General features: G+C 38.9%; 1 protein-coding gene across 1 annotated transcript in view; it reads right to left on the reverse strand.

The window, feature by feature from the left end:
- The window catches only part of LOC137282195 (RNA polymerase-associated protein LEO1-like), a 36,208-nt gene extending 17,124 nt beyond the window's left edge, over positions 1-19,084 (reverse strand). The window contains exons 1-2 of the mRNA XM_067813926.1: positions 18,972-19,084; positions 16,969-17,839 (exon numbers count right to left, since the gene is read on the reverse strand). Of these exons, the coding sequence (XP_067670027.1) occupies positions 16,969-17,839; positions 18,972-19,084 (984 nt within the window). The remainder of the gene's footprint in view (positions 1-16,968; positions 17,840-18,971) is intronic.
- Positions 19,085-20,834: the final 1,750 nt, after the last annotated feature.

The raw sequence follows: 20,834 nt of genomic DNA on the forward strand, positions 1-20,834 counted from the left end.
TGGTCACAGCCTAGGAAAAACATTTCTGGTTTTCGAGCCGCGATATTGCTGGAATACTACCGTGCAAAAAGCGGCGTAAAACTAAACTCACTCACTATTTAATATCGGACTAGGGGTCCGCCCTTGTAACCGTAGCAAACCTTTGCATATGATATATACAAACATTAACATAGTTTAGGATACAACTCTTCAGAGGTGTTTACGCACATACCACTTCACCAACGCGTTAATTTTAGAAATCAACTGTAGTTGTCTTCTCACCTTCTTTTCATTTACATTCGAACCTAATCTACATATCTAATTTACATATGTCATATGACAAACTACGACGCGTACAACTTTATGGATGACAACTTCTAATTCATTGCATGGAGCCACGTTTCGATTCAGGTTCTTACATCGTTATCAAGCTAAGAGTATATGCCCCGTCAGCTGTATAAACATCTCTGCCTTGTTAAACCATCCCTTACATTTGTACATCGCTGGCTTCTACTCCCTCATCCATTGTCTACCCGCTGGCTTCACCACCTCAGTCCCCACCCCGTTGTGTTGATTACCTTGTTATCCTGTTATCTTTGTTGGCATCATTATATGTACTTTGCCACTACTGTGTGTTTCATTCCTGCCTGACAACGGTACAAGAATGTGTACTGAAACGTCGCACTATCGTAATACAGAAGTTGTTATCCATAAAGTTTGCCAATCTTGTACTCCCCGAATTCTAAAATGCCACTCAAAGAATCGAACAAATGTGCTGCTGTATAACACCGCTGTGCTTCCGGAGAACCTGAATTGATGTCACGTTAGGTAGTGGACAGAACAGCTATACAGTTTTAAATGTAAAGCAAGAGGTATGATAAGGTCCACAGATTTATACTCATAGCTTCCACAAGACCCTTGAGTTACGTAACTCCTAAATGTTGGTATACTTACATCAAATGTATAAATAGCTCATGTCCGTCGATATATTTATTCCTTGTCAAACATTCAGACGTTTGCCACACCTTCATGTCCAACATTATGACATGGAAAGCAGGCTGGATATGATGAATATGAGGCTGTAAATAACTTGAGGTCTTTTGCTTACAGGATTTAATCTGCCCAGTTGCTACACAAAAGACACTTCTAAGTGCAGAGGTGTGATAGTTGGTAAAATCAATAGTGTGAAATAGCCACAAGTGGCGACTGACCTATTTTAACAACTTACATTATTCGTGTGTCATTCTACACAGGTCATACTATTCCCCGGGAATACGAAGTTTGATCACTATACAGTTTTGTACAATGGAATTTTGGACTGAAAGGTTGTTTATGCACGTGGTTGTTAGGAGCACGAATCGCCTATGCAGTAATGTTCTATACCATTTAACCACAACATAAGCCTTTTTATTACATCACTCACCTCAATAGAATTTGATTTTTTCCTATCGCTTCTCTCACACTGTTGCGTTTTAGAACTGGATTATGAAAGAGCTTATAGTATTAGTGACAGCGTTTTCTACAAGATCACCTGAGTTCACAGCTGAACGTAACAGGAGGCGGTGAGAAGTACCTGCCTTGCCTGACTCACCGAGATACACCCTATGCACCCCATGGCAACTCTCGGAGATGAATTCAGCCTACTTGTAAAGCGGGGATTACAAATGTATGCCGCAAACACTCTGTTGCAGGAGCAGACAGGCAACGTGCAGTTGCCAAAATACGAAGAACCATTCTGTGAATGTCCTTTCTAATTGATTACATGTTCATGGATGTATCAGTTGATGGGTTCTCGTGCTGAGTTTGAAAGAGAGTATCAGTCCGTATGATCCCCGACGTTATGTAATGTCAGAGAACACAAATTCTGTCAACACGAGTTTACCATGAGGAACCTGATGTGGTGTGAAACAACTTGGTTTGTTTGTTTTTTGTTTCACTACGCACTTAGCAATATTCCAGAGGCTATCTGTAAATAATCCGTCTAGTGATCAGCATCATGAGCATCGATCTGTGCAGCTGGGATACGATGACATGTGTCAACAGAGTCGGCGAGACTGAGCCTGATAGTCACCCCTTGCTGCAAGCATGGCTTGCTCAAGACCAATATCAACCCGGATACATGCGATTTGAACTAGTTTGGGATAGCTGTAACTGCGGGGTTGTAACTGAGAACAGGAGGTAATACCCCATCCTGTAGCCTTTGTGCACTGCTCGGAATACTGATACAAGTGTTAAACCACTGATGGTCGTCTCTTACACACAGCGTGGAACATTTCCTGATGTGAGCGCTGATTAAAGGCAGGGTTTTTCACTGTGTCAAATCGAGGCCTCCCGCCTGCCATACTGAATCATCAATTCAGACGCATAAAACTATTTCCTGAATCAACGTTGACTAATTATCACAGAACATTCCTTTGCATTTCAACATGAAATCACCATCATCATCAACTCATTGAAAACGAATTTACACTAATAGACTGTGTAGTAGCCATATCAGATATAACCCTATTTGATCCCTACATGTATCAAACAACGAGGAAGTAGAAATGTCATCACGTGCAGTCACAATGCCGTGTGTTTCTATGTGTATGCATGTGTGTACCACCCCGTTCTTCTATGACCGAAACGCAATGGAAAGAGAGGTTGTATTAAACAATTCAACATGAAGTCATATATTTCAAATATTTTTATTTTAATGCGCGTCACACTGTCGTTTATGTAGCAACTATATATAGCCAGGCAGAGAACTTTAACTGCATGGACATAAAGTATACACAAACCTACACCAAACTTAGATCAGCAGGTACACAGATACACATACATAAACGCACATACACTACCCATCAAAAGTTTAGACTCACGTGAAGCCCTCACTATATGTTATGTATATATAGGTGGTTAGATCGGAGATGGATTTCTCCACTAACTTGGGCAACCAACTGCAAATGCCATGTAGATGAACTGCATGGGGATCATGCAACAAATTGCTGAAAAGCATGTGCAAAAAAGTTTTTGAGAACAGCTGAGTTTTGGTGTAAAGAACTGGTCACTTTTGTAAAGAACTGGTCAATTTCCACTGCTTTTCATTATTTACTGAACTCATATTTCTCATCGTTACGAATTTGTCTTACAACCGATGAGCTCATGCATAAATAATACCTTTAAGCAGTGTGGAATATTTTGCTAAATCTAGTTTAGGACAGTTGACGTTTGGAAATGGCTACAGTTACGCTCGTGAGTCTAAACTATTGATGGGTAGTGTATATGTTATAGATAATGGTAACAGGCGTCTTTGTAATCGTTATCAACGTTACCTTTGTTGCCTTAATTTTCTTAATGTACCCATGTATACACATGCAATGTTACAATATGTATACTTCAAATACATGTACAAGGACATTTCTACACGTCAAAACACACCATGCCAGTGTTTGTTCATAAATCAAATGACAGAATGAATATTGACCGGTCATACCATCTCCGCATTTGTCACATAATTTCACATATTACTCTCAACTGCCTCCACTGGTAGGCGGTGTATTGAAATGTAGCAGAGTATTGCTATATGTTGTCCTAGGCTAGTATTTCTTACACTCGCCAGCGGCTGAAGGTATGGTGTAAATCCATGCAGGTAGCAAGGGTACCGTAAGTCCCCATGGTGATATACCTTCAGTCGTTAGCGATCTGTAGCCCGTGTTTTATTTTGTGTTATCTGGTTTAATTGCTAGAATGCTTTACTTTTCCATGCTAGCCACGTTAGTCTACAATGAGCAGATGGTTTTGCACTCTCAGAAGGGCGGATTCTATACTGTGGCCTAACATGTATGCTTCATGGTCTGCTGGTAGTAGTAGTTGTTGTAGTAGCAGTAGTAGTGTTAGTAGCAGTAGTAGGAGGAGTAGTAGCAGTAGGAGTGATAGTAGTAGCAGTAGGAGTGGTAGTAGTAGTAGTAGTAGTTGTAGCAGTAGTACAAGTAGTAGCAGTAGGAGTGGTAGTAGTAGTAGTTGGTGCAGCAGCAGTAGTAGCAGTAGGAGTAGTAGGAATAGTAGCAGCAGCAGCAGTAGTAGTACTCGTCGTAGCAGTAGTAGTAGTAGTAGTAGTGGCAGCAAAAATAATAGAAACAGAAATAGCTGTAGTCGTAGCAGAAGTGTTAGTAGTAGCATTGGTTGTAGCAGTAGCAGCACTAGTACCAGTAGCAGTATGAGGAGGAGGAAGAGTAGCAGCAGTAGTAGTAATAGTAGTAGTAGTAGTAGCAGCAGTAGTTGTAGTAATAGTAGTAGTGGTAGTAGCAGTAGTAGTAGTATGAGGAGGAGGAACAGCCGTAGTAGTAGTAGTAGTAGCAGTAGCAGCAGTAGCAGTAGTACTAATAGTAGTAGTGGTAGTAGCAGCAGCAGTAGCAGTAGCAGCAGCAGAAATAACAGAAGTAGTAATGGTAGTAGTAGCAGCAGCAGTAGCAGTAGTAGTACTCGTCGTAGCAGTAGTAGTAGTAGTAGTGGCAGCAATAATAGTAGAAACAGAAATAACTCTAGTCGTAGCAGAAGTGTTAGTAGTAGCATTAGTTGTAGCAGTAGCAGTACTAATACCAGTACTGGTATGAGGAGGAGCAGCAGCAGTAGCAGCAGCAGCAGTAGTAGTAATAGTAGTAGTGGTAGTAGCAGCAGTAGCAGCAGCAGCAGTAGCAGCAACAGCAGTAGTACTAATAGTAGTAGTGGTGGTAGCAGCAGCAGTAGTAGTAGTAGTCATAGTAATAGTAGTAGTATGAGGAGGAGATGAGGAGGAGGAGCAGCAGTAGTAGCAGCAGTAGTAGTAGCAGTAGCAGTAGCAGCAGTAGTAGTAGTAGTAGGAGTAGCAGTAGCAGTAATGGTAGTAGTAGTAGTAGCAGCAGCAGCAGTAGTAGTAGTAGTAATAGGAGAAGGAGGAGGAGGAGCAGCAGCAGTAGCAGTAGTAGTGAGTGAGTTAATATTTAACGTCACGTCGGCAATATTGCAGCCATATCGTGACGAGAACATACGTGACATAAAAAATAATACATATGCATATCATGAAGAACCTGTCGACAAAGGACAGAACAAACCACTAGACTATCACAGTTAGTATTTAAAACTAGCGTGGAAACTTAAAACCTAATATATCACTATTTGAACAGTACAATATTAAAACAGGCCATAGATCGCCAACAACAGAAGGTGATCACCATACTAGGGACCATGGGGACTTACAGTACCTCTGCTACCTGCATGGTCCCTAGCTGGATTTACACCATCCCCTCAGCTGCTGGCGATTGTACGAAAAGTTAGCCGAAATTAAAAGAACATGAATACTACGATTAAAAACCCGGTAGACTTAAATTTACTGTGAATGTTTGAGGACTTTCGTACACTCTCAAGAGGACAATAATTTTACAATACTTCAACCCCCTTTGAGGGTACAGCCACCAACAATTCAAGCTACTAATTCAAACTACCAATCATTAAAATACATCTATTTACAGAAACATACTATTCAAAATTTAACTTTAACAGTTTTAACTGTAAAATACTTATCCCTTGTGATGGAGAATTCAACTCTCTTATCACAAGGGATACAAATTGGAAGATCCTCACCTTTTAACAGGTACACATGAGTATATCTAGTGTGGCCAATACGACATCGTCGTAAAATAACCTCTTCAAATCTGGACTGACAACCCAAGTGGGTATAACCAATGTAAGGTTTTATCTCATGTAATTTATTGATACCCACCTAGGTGTCCCACTTCTTCTGCATCAGATCATGGATATAAGATCTAATGGTGGCTTTGTAATCACTATGAGGAGTAAGAAGTGGTGTCACAGATTTGTTGAGTGCTGCCTTGGCGGCAAGATCGGCCATTGTGTTACCAGAAATGCGCACATGGTTTGGTAACCAACAAAAGACGATGTCGTATTGGCCAGTAGCAAGATTATTATGCAATTCAATAATATCAATTAAAAGTGGATGTTTACATGATAACTTTTTAATAGCCTGAAGACAAGAAAGAGAGTCGGAATAGATTATATATTGTTTACGTTTAGGGTGTCTTTGAATATATTTAGGTGCTGTTAATATGGCGTTAGCTTCAGCTGTAAAAATAGAACTATTGTCTGGTAATCTAGAAGATATTGTTCTGGATCCAATGACAGTGGCAGAAGCCACTGCACCACCATCCTTGAACACATCTGTAAATAAGGATTTATAGTTATGTTTTAATTGATTATATTCTTGTTAATATTGTAATTCATTAGTTTCTGATTTCTTAAATGTGGTCAATGTTATGTCTTCTTGTGGCCTGACCAACTGCCAAAGAGGAGAAGAAAGAAGACGGGAGGGAGCTATGTTTTCCAGCTCAATTCCGGCCGAAGAAAGAAAAGGTTTAATTCTATGTCCTAGAGGCGGGACAAGAGAAGACGTTTTGTTGTATAAATCCTCATAAAGGGGATTGAAAACACAGTTATATGCAGGGTTATATTCATTAGAGTATAATTTAGTAATGTACTGTTAAGCTAACTTTATGCGGCGCTGCTCAAGAGATGGTTCATCATCCTCAACATAGAGACTGTCAATAGGGGAAGATCTAAAAGACCCAAGACAAAGTCAAGTCTAATCAAATTTAGAACGCACGAGTGATTGATAGAGATGGAGAAGGGTAGCTTGATCCCTTCCCCATTTAGAATTTCATACCACTTTCAACAAGTCAAGTGCTTTCGGGCATTTAGTTTTAAGGGATTTAATATGCGGTAAAAACGTTATGTGTGAATCGATTATTATACACAAGAACTTAGCTTCCTTAACAACTTTAATTGGCGTGCAATCTAGAGATAGTTCAGGGTCCTTATGTGGTTTGTATTTACGACAAAAATGTAAGCAGTTAGTTTTCGATTTAGAAAATTTTAAGGCCGTTTTGAAGACACCATTTGTTAATCTTGTTTAAACACAACTCAATGGTATGCATATTTTTACTACGACAAGAAATATTAAAATCATCCACAAATAACGATCCATCAATTAAATCGTTTAAAACTTTGGATAAACTGTTTATCTTTATACTAAAAAGTGTGACTGACAAAATACACCCTGATCCTGATTGTAATGATCAGACAGGGTAGAACCCACACGGACTTGAAATTGTCTGCTATTTAAGAATTTGGCTATGAATCAAACGAGTCGAACAACATGACATTTTCTAGACATACGTGGACTTTCTTGGATATATGTACTTCAGGGCCTGTACGGCAGACTATGCTCATGGCTATGGACCATGATGGCGCAGTAGCACAAGTACTGGCAGTGCTGGACCTCTCAGCAGCGTTCGACATAACAAACCATTCAATCCTGCTGTCATTGAGGGTAAAAGTGAGGGTAAAAGTACAAAAAGGTGGACCTACAGTAAGGGGTATTGCAAGGTTCTGTTTTGGGCACATTCCCTTTACCTTGTACACGTTATCTGCGGGCGACATAGTCAGGAAGGACTACCTTGGATTTCACTTGTATGCTGACGACTCTCAGATCTATATGTTACAGCTCTTGGTGACTCAATAACTACATGTGTCAACGAGAGATAGACCTGGGTGACACCTCACTTCTGACAACTGAAAAGAGATAAGTCAGAGCTTCTCATAACTGGATTAATGTCTACAATGTCATTCAAGGACCACCTCTGTAACTCCTTTCGAGTGCTAGAAATTCCACTGACAGGAATATTCTCGAGGTGGCTCACTCACATATCGTAAGTGCTCCAGGACGCTGATGCATTGAAACTACAGCGGCATCACGTTCGCTCTTTCAATACAAAATTTCAATTCAACGTTTAGGCTTAAAAGTGGACATCTGCTGTGTAACATCACTGCATGGTCGTAACAAGAGACTTACAAAAGCAATGAATACACTAGAGTCATAGCTGATTGAGCATGGGGAAATATACATGAATAAATATAGTCAACGAGTTGTAACACCGGTCCATCGTGGTTAAAGCATCTGAAAACCATGCAGATATTTCGGAACACTCTTAACACTGACCGTAGGATCACTAGGATGTAGTATTTCCTTCAGTACATCTAACATTCTAATATCTGATCTATGTGATGTTTTGTTGAAAAAAAACCCAACAATTTATGACATACAAATATTACACTAACGATCTAGATGAAGCGATTCATGTATCACTATCCAAATGACTATAGATATTGTAGATGTACAACGTCATGTTAGAACAGAGACACACACTGTTCACACTCTTCCAATGACTTGTATGTATTTTTCGAGGAATATACTGTCAGGGCACTAAATACATGGCAAATAATGTATCACGATAGAGATCATAGAATCTGTATGTTACTGAGTCAGGCTCGTGTGTAATAAATGACACAGTAATTATCATTGATAAAGGTGTTGAAATATGTCATTTCCACAGTGAGCTAGTGCCAGGGTTTAATGTTACAATCGGGTACACGTTGTGTGAATTAGGTGACAATGAAGAAAAACATCTATACCGGTTCAAGAATCTATAATGAGTGAGCGAGTGAGTTAATATTTAACGTCACATCGGCAATATTGCAGCCATATCGTGACTAGAACGAGTAATTATGATCAAGCATCTATAACGAAAACGTAGACTTTTCAAACGGTTCCTTTTGTATTGGCAAACACCAAAATCTCTGCTTTCAGACATAGACGTTTCAATTTCAACAAAATCTTCATATCTGAATGGTGAGATCGGAGTAACATGTACCAAGGTGCTCAGTTTCAACAAAAGCAATACTGGAAGTGCGGAGAAGCTCTTTCTTGTCAATCATTTGAGTGTCGTTGTTGGCAATCTATCGCCTGTGTATAAATAATATCATCCTGCACACGTAAAAGGTTTTCACTAGCTTTACAAGTTACACCTTTGATAAACTAAGCGTTATACTGTCCTTCTTTGACATGTATTATTATAATTTAACAACCACTGTATCTATCTGTTATTACTGGATGATCTATTGCATGTTATGTAAGAAGCTTTCGTAGTTAATTACTCAAACAGATTTTGTTTCGAGCACATTTTTTAGTGCAGTGTTAAAGGAACCTTGGTTATATCCCTCATTCCACCGTCCTCATATCATATGACCTTCACATCCCATCAGACCATGTCATCTTCTCATTTTATCTTCTCATTTTATAAGATCATATGATCTTCTCATTTTATAAGACCATGTGATCTTCTCATTTTATCAGACCATATGATCTTCTCATTTTATAAGACCATATGATCTTCACATCCCATCAAAACATATGACTTGTTACGAATGTATGGAAGGTTGACGTATTGCTACTTTAGCTGTCTTGAGGCTGTCTGCATTCACGTCACAACATGTTAAGAATGGTGCAAGGAAGCTAAGTCAGTCAAGGTTTTGTATACCACACTCGATGCTGACAGTACACTGTTAGTGTGCCGCGTTTCTTGAACAAATATCACATTAGCACTGTCACTCTATATTACATACATGATTTATAGTATATCTAACTGATGCAATGAAGCATATACACACCAAATTCACACCATTCATACACAATACGTACCTTGCAAATAAAAGGAAATAAAATAACATAATAACATTCTGAACACATCCGTACGGTGTTGCTCCTGCAAGGCTGCCCTGTGAAAACAATTGTAGAGCATGTAAAGAGAGGGGCCGCTGTGATTCTTTGAAGAACTGTTGTAGAATCACTTCAGTCCCAATCATGAATGTTGTCTTTACCTCTTTGAAGACACTTTTCAGGTCCCCAGAGGTCGTAACAAACTGCTTGATGTCGGTAGTCATGTTGTCGGGTGAGTCAACAAAGAAGACAAGACTTTCACTGGCAGTCTGTTGAACCTTCCGGTTTTGTCTGCTGCAGACTTTCTGTTGTGTGCCGTATGCTGTATCACCTGTCTGCTTATTTCAGCTTCCCTCATGTCTTGTGTTCCCTGACATTTTGTTAGTTTGGTTTAGTTCTTAGCAGCCTGCCCAAATCACAAAAGGTCATCTCTCACCGTGTGGCCTCATCCCCACTTGAGGATCTGTATGATACGAAACCTTCACTTGTTCCACCTTTTGGGATACGAACCATTTATTTCTGCTGCTGGCACTGAGCTGCTTTCCATCTGCTTCCTCCTCCTCCTTGTCGAGTACCCGTGAAGATCCGGGTTAGAATCGGTCTTCAGTAATCCGTGCATGTCGTAAGAGATTAACGGGATCGTGTGGTCAGGCCCGCTAACTTGGATGACACATGCTGTCGGTTCCCAAATGTGTAGATATGCTCATTCTTTTATCACTGGATTGTCTGGTCAGATTCGATTATTTACTGGTTGCCGTCATGATCATAGCTGGAAGATTGTTGAGGGCGGCGTAAAACTCAACTCAGCTCATTCATTCTTTGGCGATTAGTAAGGCCCCAAGTTGGTCTTACCATAACCACAATAAGGAAGCAAATGAATTACAGTACAGACACTAATTTAATCAATTAAGAAATATTTACAATACAAAGACATCTTTATTTACAAAGCTGAATTACCAGACAATTGCAATATTTTAACAGAAGAAACTACCGCCATATTAACTACTCTTTAATATGTTAATAAAAATAATAATAGATAATATACTGATTAAAAAAGGAAACTTAACATGCTCGACCGCACATTGCACGCATTTGACAGGCTCCTCCAGCGAAACAATGTTCAGGTCTTAACATGTCCTTCTCGATCACCCCATTTGTCCAATATTGAACATATATTATATATTTTTGAGTGAAGCATGCACCAGCGTAAATCGCAACCTCGATCAGACACTACAAAAACTGCACATAGCACTTCAGCAAGAGCATGAAACCATTCCTCAAGGCAACATTCAGCATATCCGTATTCTGTGCGTCACCGCTGCTGTTGTCGATACTCATCATGGTTATACTAGACATTTTCTCTGTCCAAGTGACTTTCCTCATAATCATGCTTTGGACATTTGTAAAATGATAATTTCACTGTACTTAAAGATTGATGTCATTTTTGAATCAGTTTTATGCTCTCCGTAAATAAACTCCAAAACCGCATGTAAAAAAGAAAAACAAAATTCTCCTTTGGAAGAGTATATTTCTCACTTTCTTGCTTCAGGCTATTAACTTTTTCTTCTCAACATTCGCTTTTCTTGACTTCTAATTTCTTCTTGTTGCAAGCTTTCTCACCCTGAAACAATGAATGCAGGTTTTTAATCTAGTTCATACAATTCTCCTAATTATTGTCAGAATACTTAAATGTATTTATGTGTGATTTAAGTAGTGAGATTTGCCCTAGATTTCTCGTCTGTTGGAAGAAATAACGATACAAAAGGTACCAAATGAGCATCAGAGCATCTATAAGTGCCAATCTTTGTTCGACTAAATTTACTGTGTTGGCAGTTCTTACTGCAAGACAAGCTGCATTTGAGGCCGAAATACCCAGGAAAGCACTCTGTACTGCAGTATGTACGTGAGCAGTTCGAACAGTTTTGGTCCTCTAAGCAACGTTCCGCTGAAAACATGACAAGAAATACCATTTAGTATTTGGCACATATATAGCATAAAGAAACAAACAACAACAAAATATTGATTAAAGGTTTTAAAGCATCATCTTGATCTCGAAATGATATGTAGTTTTTTTTTATAATTTACAAACACAAAAGCAACTATAGTAATTGAATCTCAAAATCCTGAATGAAAATGGTAAAATGAATGTCAAGTTCAGCATTAAAATACAGTGCAAAGACGAAGGGGGCAGTACAGTTCCTACGAGACAACTATGGCTTTGGGTAAACAAGAAATACAAACACAAACGGGTAGACATATGAATCATTATATTTGATAATTAAATAAATAGGTCCCTAGTATCTGAACGACGAAAACACTAATTCGGACTGCAGTGTGGAACAAGCTATGCGTTAGAAAATTATGACTCGATTGCGGACAGCAGTGTGTCAGAAAACATTTGAGAATTGTTGCCCCACTCACGAAAGTCAACTTTTTTACACATTAACGGGGGCTGGGGCAAACCTTACGTAACCTTGGACATGAAACTGTAAACACCGTGTAATCCTCTTTATGCATGTAATTAAAGCCAACTTTAGTTCCTTCTGCTCTCCTCCTTGTGGGTATGTTTCTTTATGCATATGAATCAGAATGTCAACGTGGGTGGGCAAAACCAAAACAAGGACAGGATCTTTAACTTGAGCTTCGGGTATTGATCTAATATTGTTCGATAACCATCAAATAGCCAAATCCCTTCCTGTGATTTACCAACCTGAACGTCAGACTTACCAAGACGCAGAGTGATTCATAAACACATGTACCGCCATCGTGTAGCACGGTGACAGTCACTGGAATGTCTGCTCTAGACTTCGAGTGTTCATTAACAACATAGTGAAACTGTAACACTGCTACAACAAATTCATACTCATGCTATGACCACAAATCGACTCAGCTGTTTAACAGAGAAAGGGTTTAGGTTAGTACATCCTCTGTTAGCTGATCCATGATAATGTTTGGGGAGTTATCAAATTTTATATCTGCATAAGAATCTATGCTTTTATTCCAATGTTGATCTAGAGGAGTGTATAGATCCACTAGTTAAACATTGAACTGTGGTCAAGGATGTGTCCAACTTCTTACCTTATGTAAGTAAAGGTTCTTTGTCAGCGGAAGGTGACACTCATTACCTTTTCTAGGGATATTGATGATTTCAAGATATTGAAACTGACTAGGTGCCTGACTCTGAGAGTGTGGCTTAGAATCCCGTATGGGACAGAAGACAAAAAGGTATTAGAATTTGTACTTTATTAAGAATGTTTAATCCCAAATATAACATATGTTACATGTGACGACTTTCTAAATGACATTGTATGATCATGTTCATAATAGTAGTAATTTCCAAGCTTAATATTCGCCAGGCTCTTCCCTTTCAACCATTTTGAGTCCTGTAATTCATTCGCTCGAAACTGGATTATGGCTTCATCATGTATGGTGGAAAATGTAAAAGTAATTTGAAAATATTACATCCAATACTGAGGCTTGGTATAGGAGCTTTTAGGACCTCTCCAAGTGACAATCTGTACTTGGAAGTTGATGAACCTTCTCTCATATTGTGCTGTATCAGTTATCTCTACAGTATATTAGTAGATTAAGTTCGAATCCATCACACTTCGCTTATGAGTCAGTTAATAATTCACAGTATGAGGCACTATTTCAGAAAAATACTAAACTAGTTCCTACACTCTGTATAGAGCTCAAAACCACACATTTCAGTTGTCAATCTTGACTTAATATAATTGCGTCATTTAAAATGGTACCTACTCCTCCTTGGCAGTTAATCAGGCCAAGCAGGGCCCTTTACTAAGTTTTAAAGATCAGACATTAATCAGTTGGTTTATAAACAGGAATATCATCAACTGAGAGGGAGATATGATAATTATCCTTCTGTATTTACATATGGATTGACAACGAAGCCTTTTGAAAATACATTACAATGGCTCATTTTTAAGGCTGAAGCGAAGACTTTTCTGACAGCCTAGACTGTAAAGGCATTCACGGAAATATTTGAAACAAACAGTAGACAAACTATTTTCTTTTTTGATTCATTGTACATGAAACAAATAGTAAACAATTTATTTTCTTCTATGATTTATTGTCCCGCCTTCAGGAAAAAATGTATAATATAGTCACTCACATAGTTTTGCTATTTCAGAGTTACGTAATACGCCCAGTTCTGTATCGTTTTTTCTGGTTACCGAAACCTGCAGACATATTTGGCTATGCAAAAGCTGCAGCTAACCTAGCTCTTGAAAAGCCTGTTTTTCCTTGATGTCATACTTTTAATACCAGAGAGTACATTAAACATTTAATGGAAATAAACAAAATGGAAATAAACAAAGTGGAACGCCCAAGTAGGTACATGTATAAACAAACTTCTTGAAATTGAGGAAACCTTAGGATATACCATCTTGAGATGTCAATCCAGACATGATGAAGTTGTAATCTGACGATGTCGAACGGGTCATGCTCGCTTTACTCATGAATATTTGTTGTAAGGTGTGCATCCTCCATTCTGTATTCATAGAGTGTTACTGTCAAGCACTACTTTACTTCACTGTGTAGAATTTTCCTTCACAAGGGATACCACGTTAAATACACTTTAAATGATTGTATTGTAACTATGCGGTTGGTGCAATTTATAACGAATATTACGATTGCAGTGTTATTTAATGGGGTTGAAGTATGGTGAAAAGATTGACCTCTGGCGACAGAATGCTAGTATACATGTTATTGTAGTACTTTGCAGGTAACTAGTATTTATGCTCACATGTTGTGACATGTTTTAGTTTATGGGTAACTTTTCCTACGACTGCCACCGATCAAATTCATGACGCCAATCCTATTGTGGTTCATGCAGGAGGCCAAAGTATTGTACCTCTCCATAAATCCCAGTAAGGTGGTCTGGCGTTGGTGACTCGTGGTCTACAGCTCGTATTTTAATGGTATTACATGCAACATTGATCTTTGAGTAGAATGTTTTATCATTTGAATTGTTTAGTTTTATGGCAGAATTGTGATAACATGCTTATGATTTACTGTCTTTGTGACAGATATTTCTCTTAGTTATACCAAATGTTCCTCATCACTGTGTGGCTGAAACATTGCCGTCATGTTTGACCTTACTCACTCATATGATTCATGGGCAGAGGACATCCCCAACTTGATGAGTAGCCAATGGGAATCTGAGTATATGTTTCCTTATCTCCAGCGAGGCTTCTGTTATTTGATAACAATTCAGCAAATTTTAGAGAATCTCAGCATAACGTGCATGTACAAAACAGGAAAATGTACCAAGGAGAAATCGATCTCCTGTTGATACAGGTTTATGATTTGAATCATTTCAAAGAACTGACCGCCAGTTACCATCTATCGTCTCATCGGTGTCATCATGTGCCATCTTCAGGAGTGTGTTGATGACATCGTTCCACGGAATCCATCGTGTGGAAAGAAAACACCAGAGGATGTCCCTTGTCTTCTTCGCGGGACTCAATGAAGTCATGTAGACTGTAAAGACGCTGACGGATATATTTGCACTGAGACATGTGCACTTTCACTTGAATGTTCTTGTACGTTCCATCATATATTTACAATTATCAGTGCAATCGAACTTAGAGAACAAAGCTAAGCCTTTTTAGCATTACTCAATTCAATCTGTGTTTATTTAGCAAGTAACTTACACAGTAGCAGTAGCAGTCATGTGTAGCATACATTATTATATGAAATTACCACGTTGATTGCAGATGTGAATGGTCACCTCTTATGAAATCGTTTCTCTTGGAACACAATATATACAAATGAAAATGAAGTCACAATATTATTGTAAGAAAATTTTAAACAAAGAATATGTCAAGTATGTACAATTATTACACGAGAGACAAATAAATAATTATTGTTCTGAAGAGAATGTCAGTTACATTAGTTCATGATTTTGATATGTGAAAAGCAATAGCCAAAACACACCTTTTCAAGAAACATGAACAGCGCATAAAAACGCAACCGTCACGTCTCGTGCAGTTTGAGTTTTTTGCATGTGCAGGGTCGTGTAGATGCGCTTTGGACGGCAAGCGATAGGGTCGAAAAAATAGAGTGTGAGTCTGCACTGTTGTGAATTAAGACAAATAGTTGCCATATTCGGGCATTGTTCATAATTCGAAACAGTTGTGTAAATTCAGATAATTTATCTAGTCAACATAGTTTGGTGGACAGTCATAAAAGGTGTCAATATTTAGTTTGGTGGACGGAGTGGAAAAAGGTGTCATTTTTTAGTTTGGTGGTCGGAGTGGCAATGTCATTGTTTGGTTACCGTTTAGTTGAGAACATTTCTTTTTTTCTTCATATGTAGTACTTACAAAATTTGTTTAACAATTCCACTGCGCAACAATTATCGTATTACAACTCCACTGAAATAGTGTTAGTCCTATAGTACAGAGTTTGCGGAAGAGATGATTTTTGTATTCAAACATTCTCACATGCTCATGGTTGAGGGGACTATTAAATGATACACGTGCTAAATGGTTATTCCGTGGTGATAAAGATGCGTTGAGGATCTTATGTGTGCAGTCAGCTTCATAGCATTTAAAGACATTCCATGACGTTAGCTTTGGTCACACTTTAAATTGAAGATGTTTGGTTCCCACTGAAAATATCGAGGAATCGAGCAGAAAAAAATGCTAGACATTTTATTAGCACCAGAAACCTCACTAACTGACAAATGTTTACACTTTTAAGGAAGTATCCATTACATAAGCTATAATCTGCAGGTCTCAAAGTTAGTTGGATAAAGCGCATGACTATAGTCATTAAAAATGAAGTAAATGAAATATTTACATCCAGAAGGACATCACTGACGTAAACACAGACGACATACACATAGAGAAAATTGCTTCAGACGGCAATGTAGAACCAACACAACAAGGTAAATGTTACACAAATGTTAGAAACGGGAGTCTACAGTCTTTATTCCGAATCCGTCTACTGTTGAACCAAACTCATTTTGCTTATCTCGCAGAAAGGTGAAACTAGGAACCAATAAGTGGTGGGGGTTACAGGTACATCAGGACCTGCTTGCCCTTTCCGCGAATACACTGGTGTAGTCAATGTTTCTGAGTGGTCTGTTCACGCAATTTTTCACATTAATTTGCTTTTCACAAATATGAAAGTCTGTTTTCTATTCATTTATTTGATGTCATATTGGTAATGAACCTTTTAAACTGGAAAATTGTAACTTGTTGAAGTAATTCAAATTAAATTAGAAACTTGTGACGTCACGAAGAAAGGAACAATATAATGTACTTTCAAGTATTGTGTTGGTGTGTTCTATTGTCAAACACTAGGTTTTTATCTTCAATTGGTGAAATATATCTGACAACGATTTCTGGATCACCGATAACAATATCCCTCACTGAGAGAGTGTCTGACTGAGAAGAACTTGCTAAGCGGACTGATGTATCACCAGGATGGTCTTCGGTGTTAGGTGCCCCAGGAATGCTGCTCGACAAAGGAGGAAGTGTGGGATCACTATTGAGATACGGCGGCTGAGATACTTCATCGTAATCTTCTATCTCTGCCCGCCCTTGTTGCTGATCTTGAGAGTGAGATACTTCATCGTAATCTTCTATCTCTGCCCGCCCTTGTTGTTGATCTTGAGAGTGAGATACTTCATCGTAATCTTCTATCTCTGCCCGCCCTTGTTGCTGATCTTGAGAGTGAGATACTTCATCGTAATCTTCTATCTCTGCCCGCCCTTGTTGCTGATCTTGAGAGTGAGATACTTCATCGTAATCTTCTATCTCTGCCCTCCCTTGTTGCTGATCTTGAGAATGAGATACTTCATCGTAATCTTCTATCTCTGCACTCCCTTGTTGCTGATCTTGAGAGTGAGATACTTCATCGTAATCTTCTATCTCTGTCCTCCTTTGTTGCTGATCTCGCTGGTGAGATACTTCATCGTAATCTTCTATCTCTGCCCGCCCTTGTTGCTGATCTTGAGAGTGAGATACTTCATCGTAATCTTCTATCTCTGCCCGCCCTTGTTGCTGATCTTGAGAGTGAGATACTTCATCGTAATCTTCTATCTCTGCCCGCCCTTGATGCTGATATTGAGAGTGAGATACTTCATCGTAATCTTCTATCTCTGTCCTCCCTTGTTGCTGATCTCGCTGGTGAGATACTTCATCGTAATCTATTTCCCAGTATCGACGTACTGCGTAGTACTCTGAGGTTTCCTCTGACCTTGACCTCTCAGTATGTCTGGACACATCTCCTTGATCGAGCCTGGAAATATACACAAGAGTTCTAAAAACAAAGTTCTACATCTCTCTACTTCTGCATGGTATCTATGATCAGTAAGACTGGGTTACATTGATTCTGTTGGTGTGCAAACTTGCGTTCATATTTCGCATGCACCTGTTGCAAAAACTGTTCAGTTTGTCCACATGTGATATCTTCAACCTGACTCAGACTGACAGACAACTTCAACATCTCTGAACGTAAGCTGCTTGGAAATGATCGTATCAATATTCAACGAATAGTCAGGTGACAAATAGTGTTCAGTATAATTAGCACTGAGCTTTAACAAAATAGAGATTACAAAACACTCACCTTCTTGTTGAGGATCTTTTGCGGCGAAAAAGGTAGATACCAACTACACCAGCGATCAGAAGTATACACGATGTGAACAGTACTGCTGATATCACAGTCATGGTGCTCCGAGTGATCTCTGAAACATGCCAAATTTACTATTGCCGAGGTATGACATAGATTTATCCGTGAAAACCGAGCCAGTATTACTGTTGGTATGGTACTAAAGTGTCACCATGTGGTCACACTATACAATAACGAATGACCACAAACCCAATTTCAAGGATGCAAGAAATCACTGCTAAACTAAAGTCAGTTTTACGATTCTGACTTATGAAGAGCTTGTTTAAACAACATGAAGCTTGTAGAATACTGTTACATATCAAGCAAAGTTTGTTATCTGTTTTCAAAGCGAGGTTTTCAAAGCCATTTCTGACAGTTGTTGTGAAAAACAGATAGAATACGCTTGACAATAGCTATGGGTTTTTTTGCCGCCATAGTGAACCATTCATTACAGTCGTGACAGCAAAGTGCCTGTTATGACATTATGACATTATATATGGTCACGTAGTGTTGATTATTTACATTACTTTCATGTGTTTTCGTCAGTCCAGTCGGAAACATTTTCTACAGAAGAGCCTCCATTTCAATGACAGCTTATGGTGTCATGTAAACTAATTCAACAGCAGACATGTCGAACTCTCTTAATTCATCTAGCATTACCTTCAGCGCATTTCCCACTGCCAGCATGACAGGCACCACCCAAACAGTTCGCACAGGAGAGTTCACAGTATTGTCCATGCTGTCCCCTGATACACCCACTCACACAAAACCCACTCTCTGGGTGACAGGTGTTATTGTAACAGGTCGTAGAACAAGGCTGGCAGTCTTGTCCAAAGTAACCATGTGAGCATCCTCCAACACAAACACCTGTTTCATTACAACCTAAACAATTTGTGTTACAGTAAAACCGAGGGTGACAGTTGGGACCAGACCAGCCATCTACACAACCGTTGATACACTCACCACTATATCTTTCACATTCAGATATGCACGAAGTGGAACTGTTATTTGTCAAAGTGTTATTGCTTGCAGGGTAAACTAAACAGTTTTTATTGCATCTTTTGGAACACATACTTCCATACAATCCAGGTGCGCATGTTTGTACACAGTCAGTTGTTGAACAATGTTCACATGAGTATTCACAGTCCAGACCATGATATGGATCATGACACTTATCACAGCTGCCTGTTATCCTGTTACAGTGTCGACATCTGGGTGAACAGTTCTTACAGTTGGACCCATAGTATTGGTCTTGGCATCCAGAAACACAAGATGATGTCAGATGGCAGAACATTCCATCACATCCTCCAGGACATTTTGTGCAGTTTCCCTTCGGATCTGTGCAGGGAATGTTGCACTGAGAGCCGTGGAACCCAGGTACACAGCCGTCAGAGCAGTTATAGGTGCCAATCTTTGTTCGACTACATTTACTGTGTTGGCAATTCTTACTGCAAGCCAAGCTGCATTTGAGGCCGAAATACCCAGGAAAGCACTCTGTACTGCAATATGTACGTGAGCAGTTCCAACAATTCTGTCCCTCCAAGCAATGTTCCGCTGAAAACATGACGACAAATACCATTTAGCATATGGTATCAACTTAGGGCAAAGAAACAAACTGAACATTGATTCACTCTTTTTTTCAGTAACGTTTTTGAGCAACTTCTTGATCTCGAAATGATATGTAGTTTTATGTATAATTTACAAACACAAAAAACAACTGTAGGAATCGAAACTTAACATCCCTGAATGAATACGGTAAAACTAATGTCAAGTTCAGTATTAAATTACAGTGGAAAGACGAAGAAATACAAATACAAACAGGTAGACATATTATAGTACTATATATTATGCTATGTTTGATAATAGGTCCTTAGCATCCAAACAACGGAAATACGTATTCGGACTGCAGTGTGGCACAAACTATGACGTTGGCTTGAAATTTGATGCGTAAGAAAATTATGACTCGATTACAGACAGCTTGTTGTCAGGAAATGCTTGATGACCGTTACCCCACTCACGAAAGTCAACTTTCTTGCACATTGCCAGAGCCTGGGTCAAACCTTATGTAACTTCAGACAGGAAAGTGTAAACACTGTGAAATGCTCTTTATGCATGTATGTTTAATTAAAGCTAACTACAAAAATTACCTTGTGTCGAAAGCAACGAAAGTACAACACTAAGTGTGACGTGTAGATCCATTGTTGTCCTGTAATAAATGAAGAAACCCTAAATATTAAATACTGTCTTACCTCATCTTGATTTAAAATAACAATAAATCGCTAGTGATATAAATATGTAGTTGATATATACCTTTCCACACACATATGCCTTTGCTCTCCGATCACCATTGAGATGAATTGACAAAGGAAACAAGTTTCTGCTGTATTTATCAGCCTCGATCTGTCACCCTCTGAACGATGGTCGTTGTTTCAGTGAGGTTTCAACTTCCTTTGGGCATAATCGAAACAAAATGTTCCTGTGTGAAACATGAATTTTACATGCAAAGTTGGTTTAATGATGATGTTGATATCACGGACATGTTTTCGCAATGAAGTTCAAACATATTCCACACGTAGACTAACAGTATTTTCGATGCCCAGTGTTTGAAAAGCTTTCATTCTATTTT

Source organism: Haliotis asinina, chromosome 4 (genome assembly GCF_037392515.1).
Source record: "Haliotis asinina isolate JCU_RB_2024 chromosome 4, JCU_Hal_asi_v2, whole genome shotgun sequence".
NCBI lineage: Eukaryota > Metazoa > Mollusca > Gastropoda > Lepetellida > Haliotidae > Haliotis > Haliotis asinina.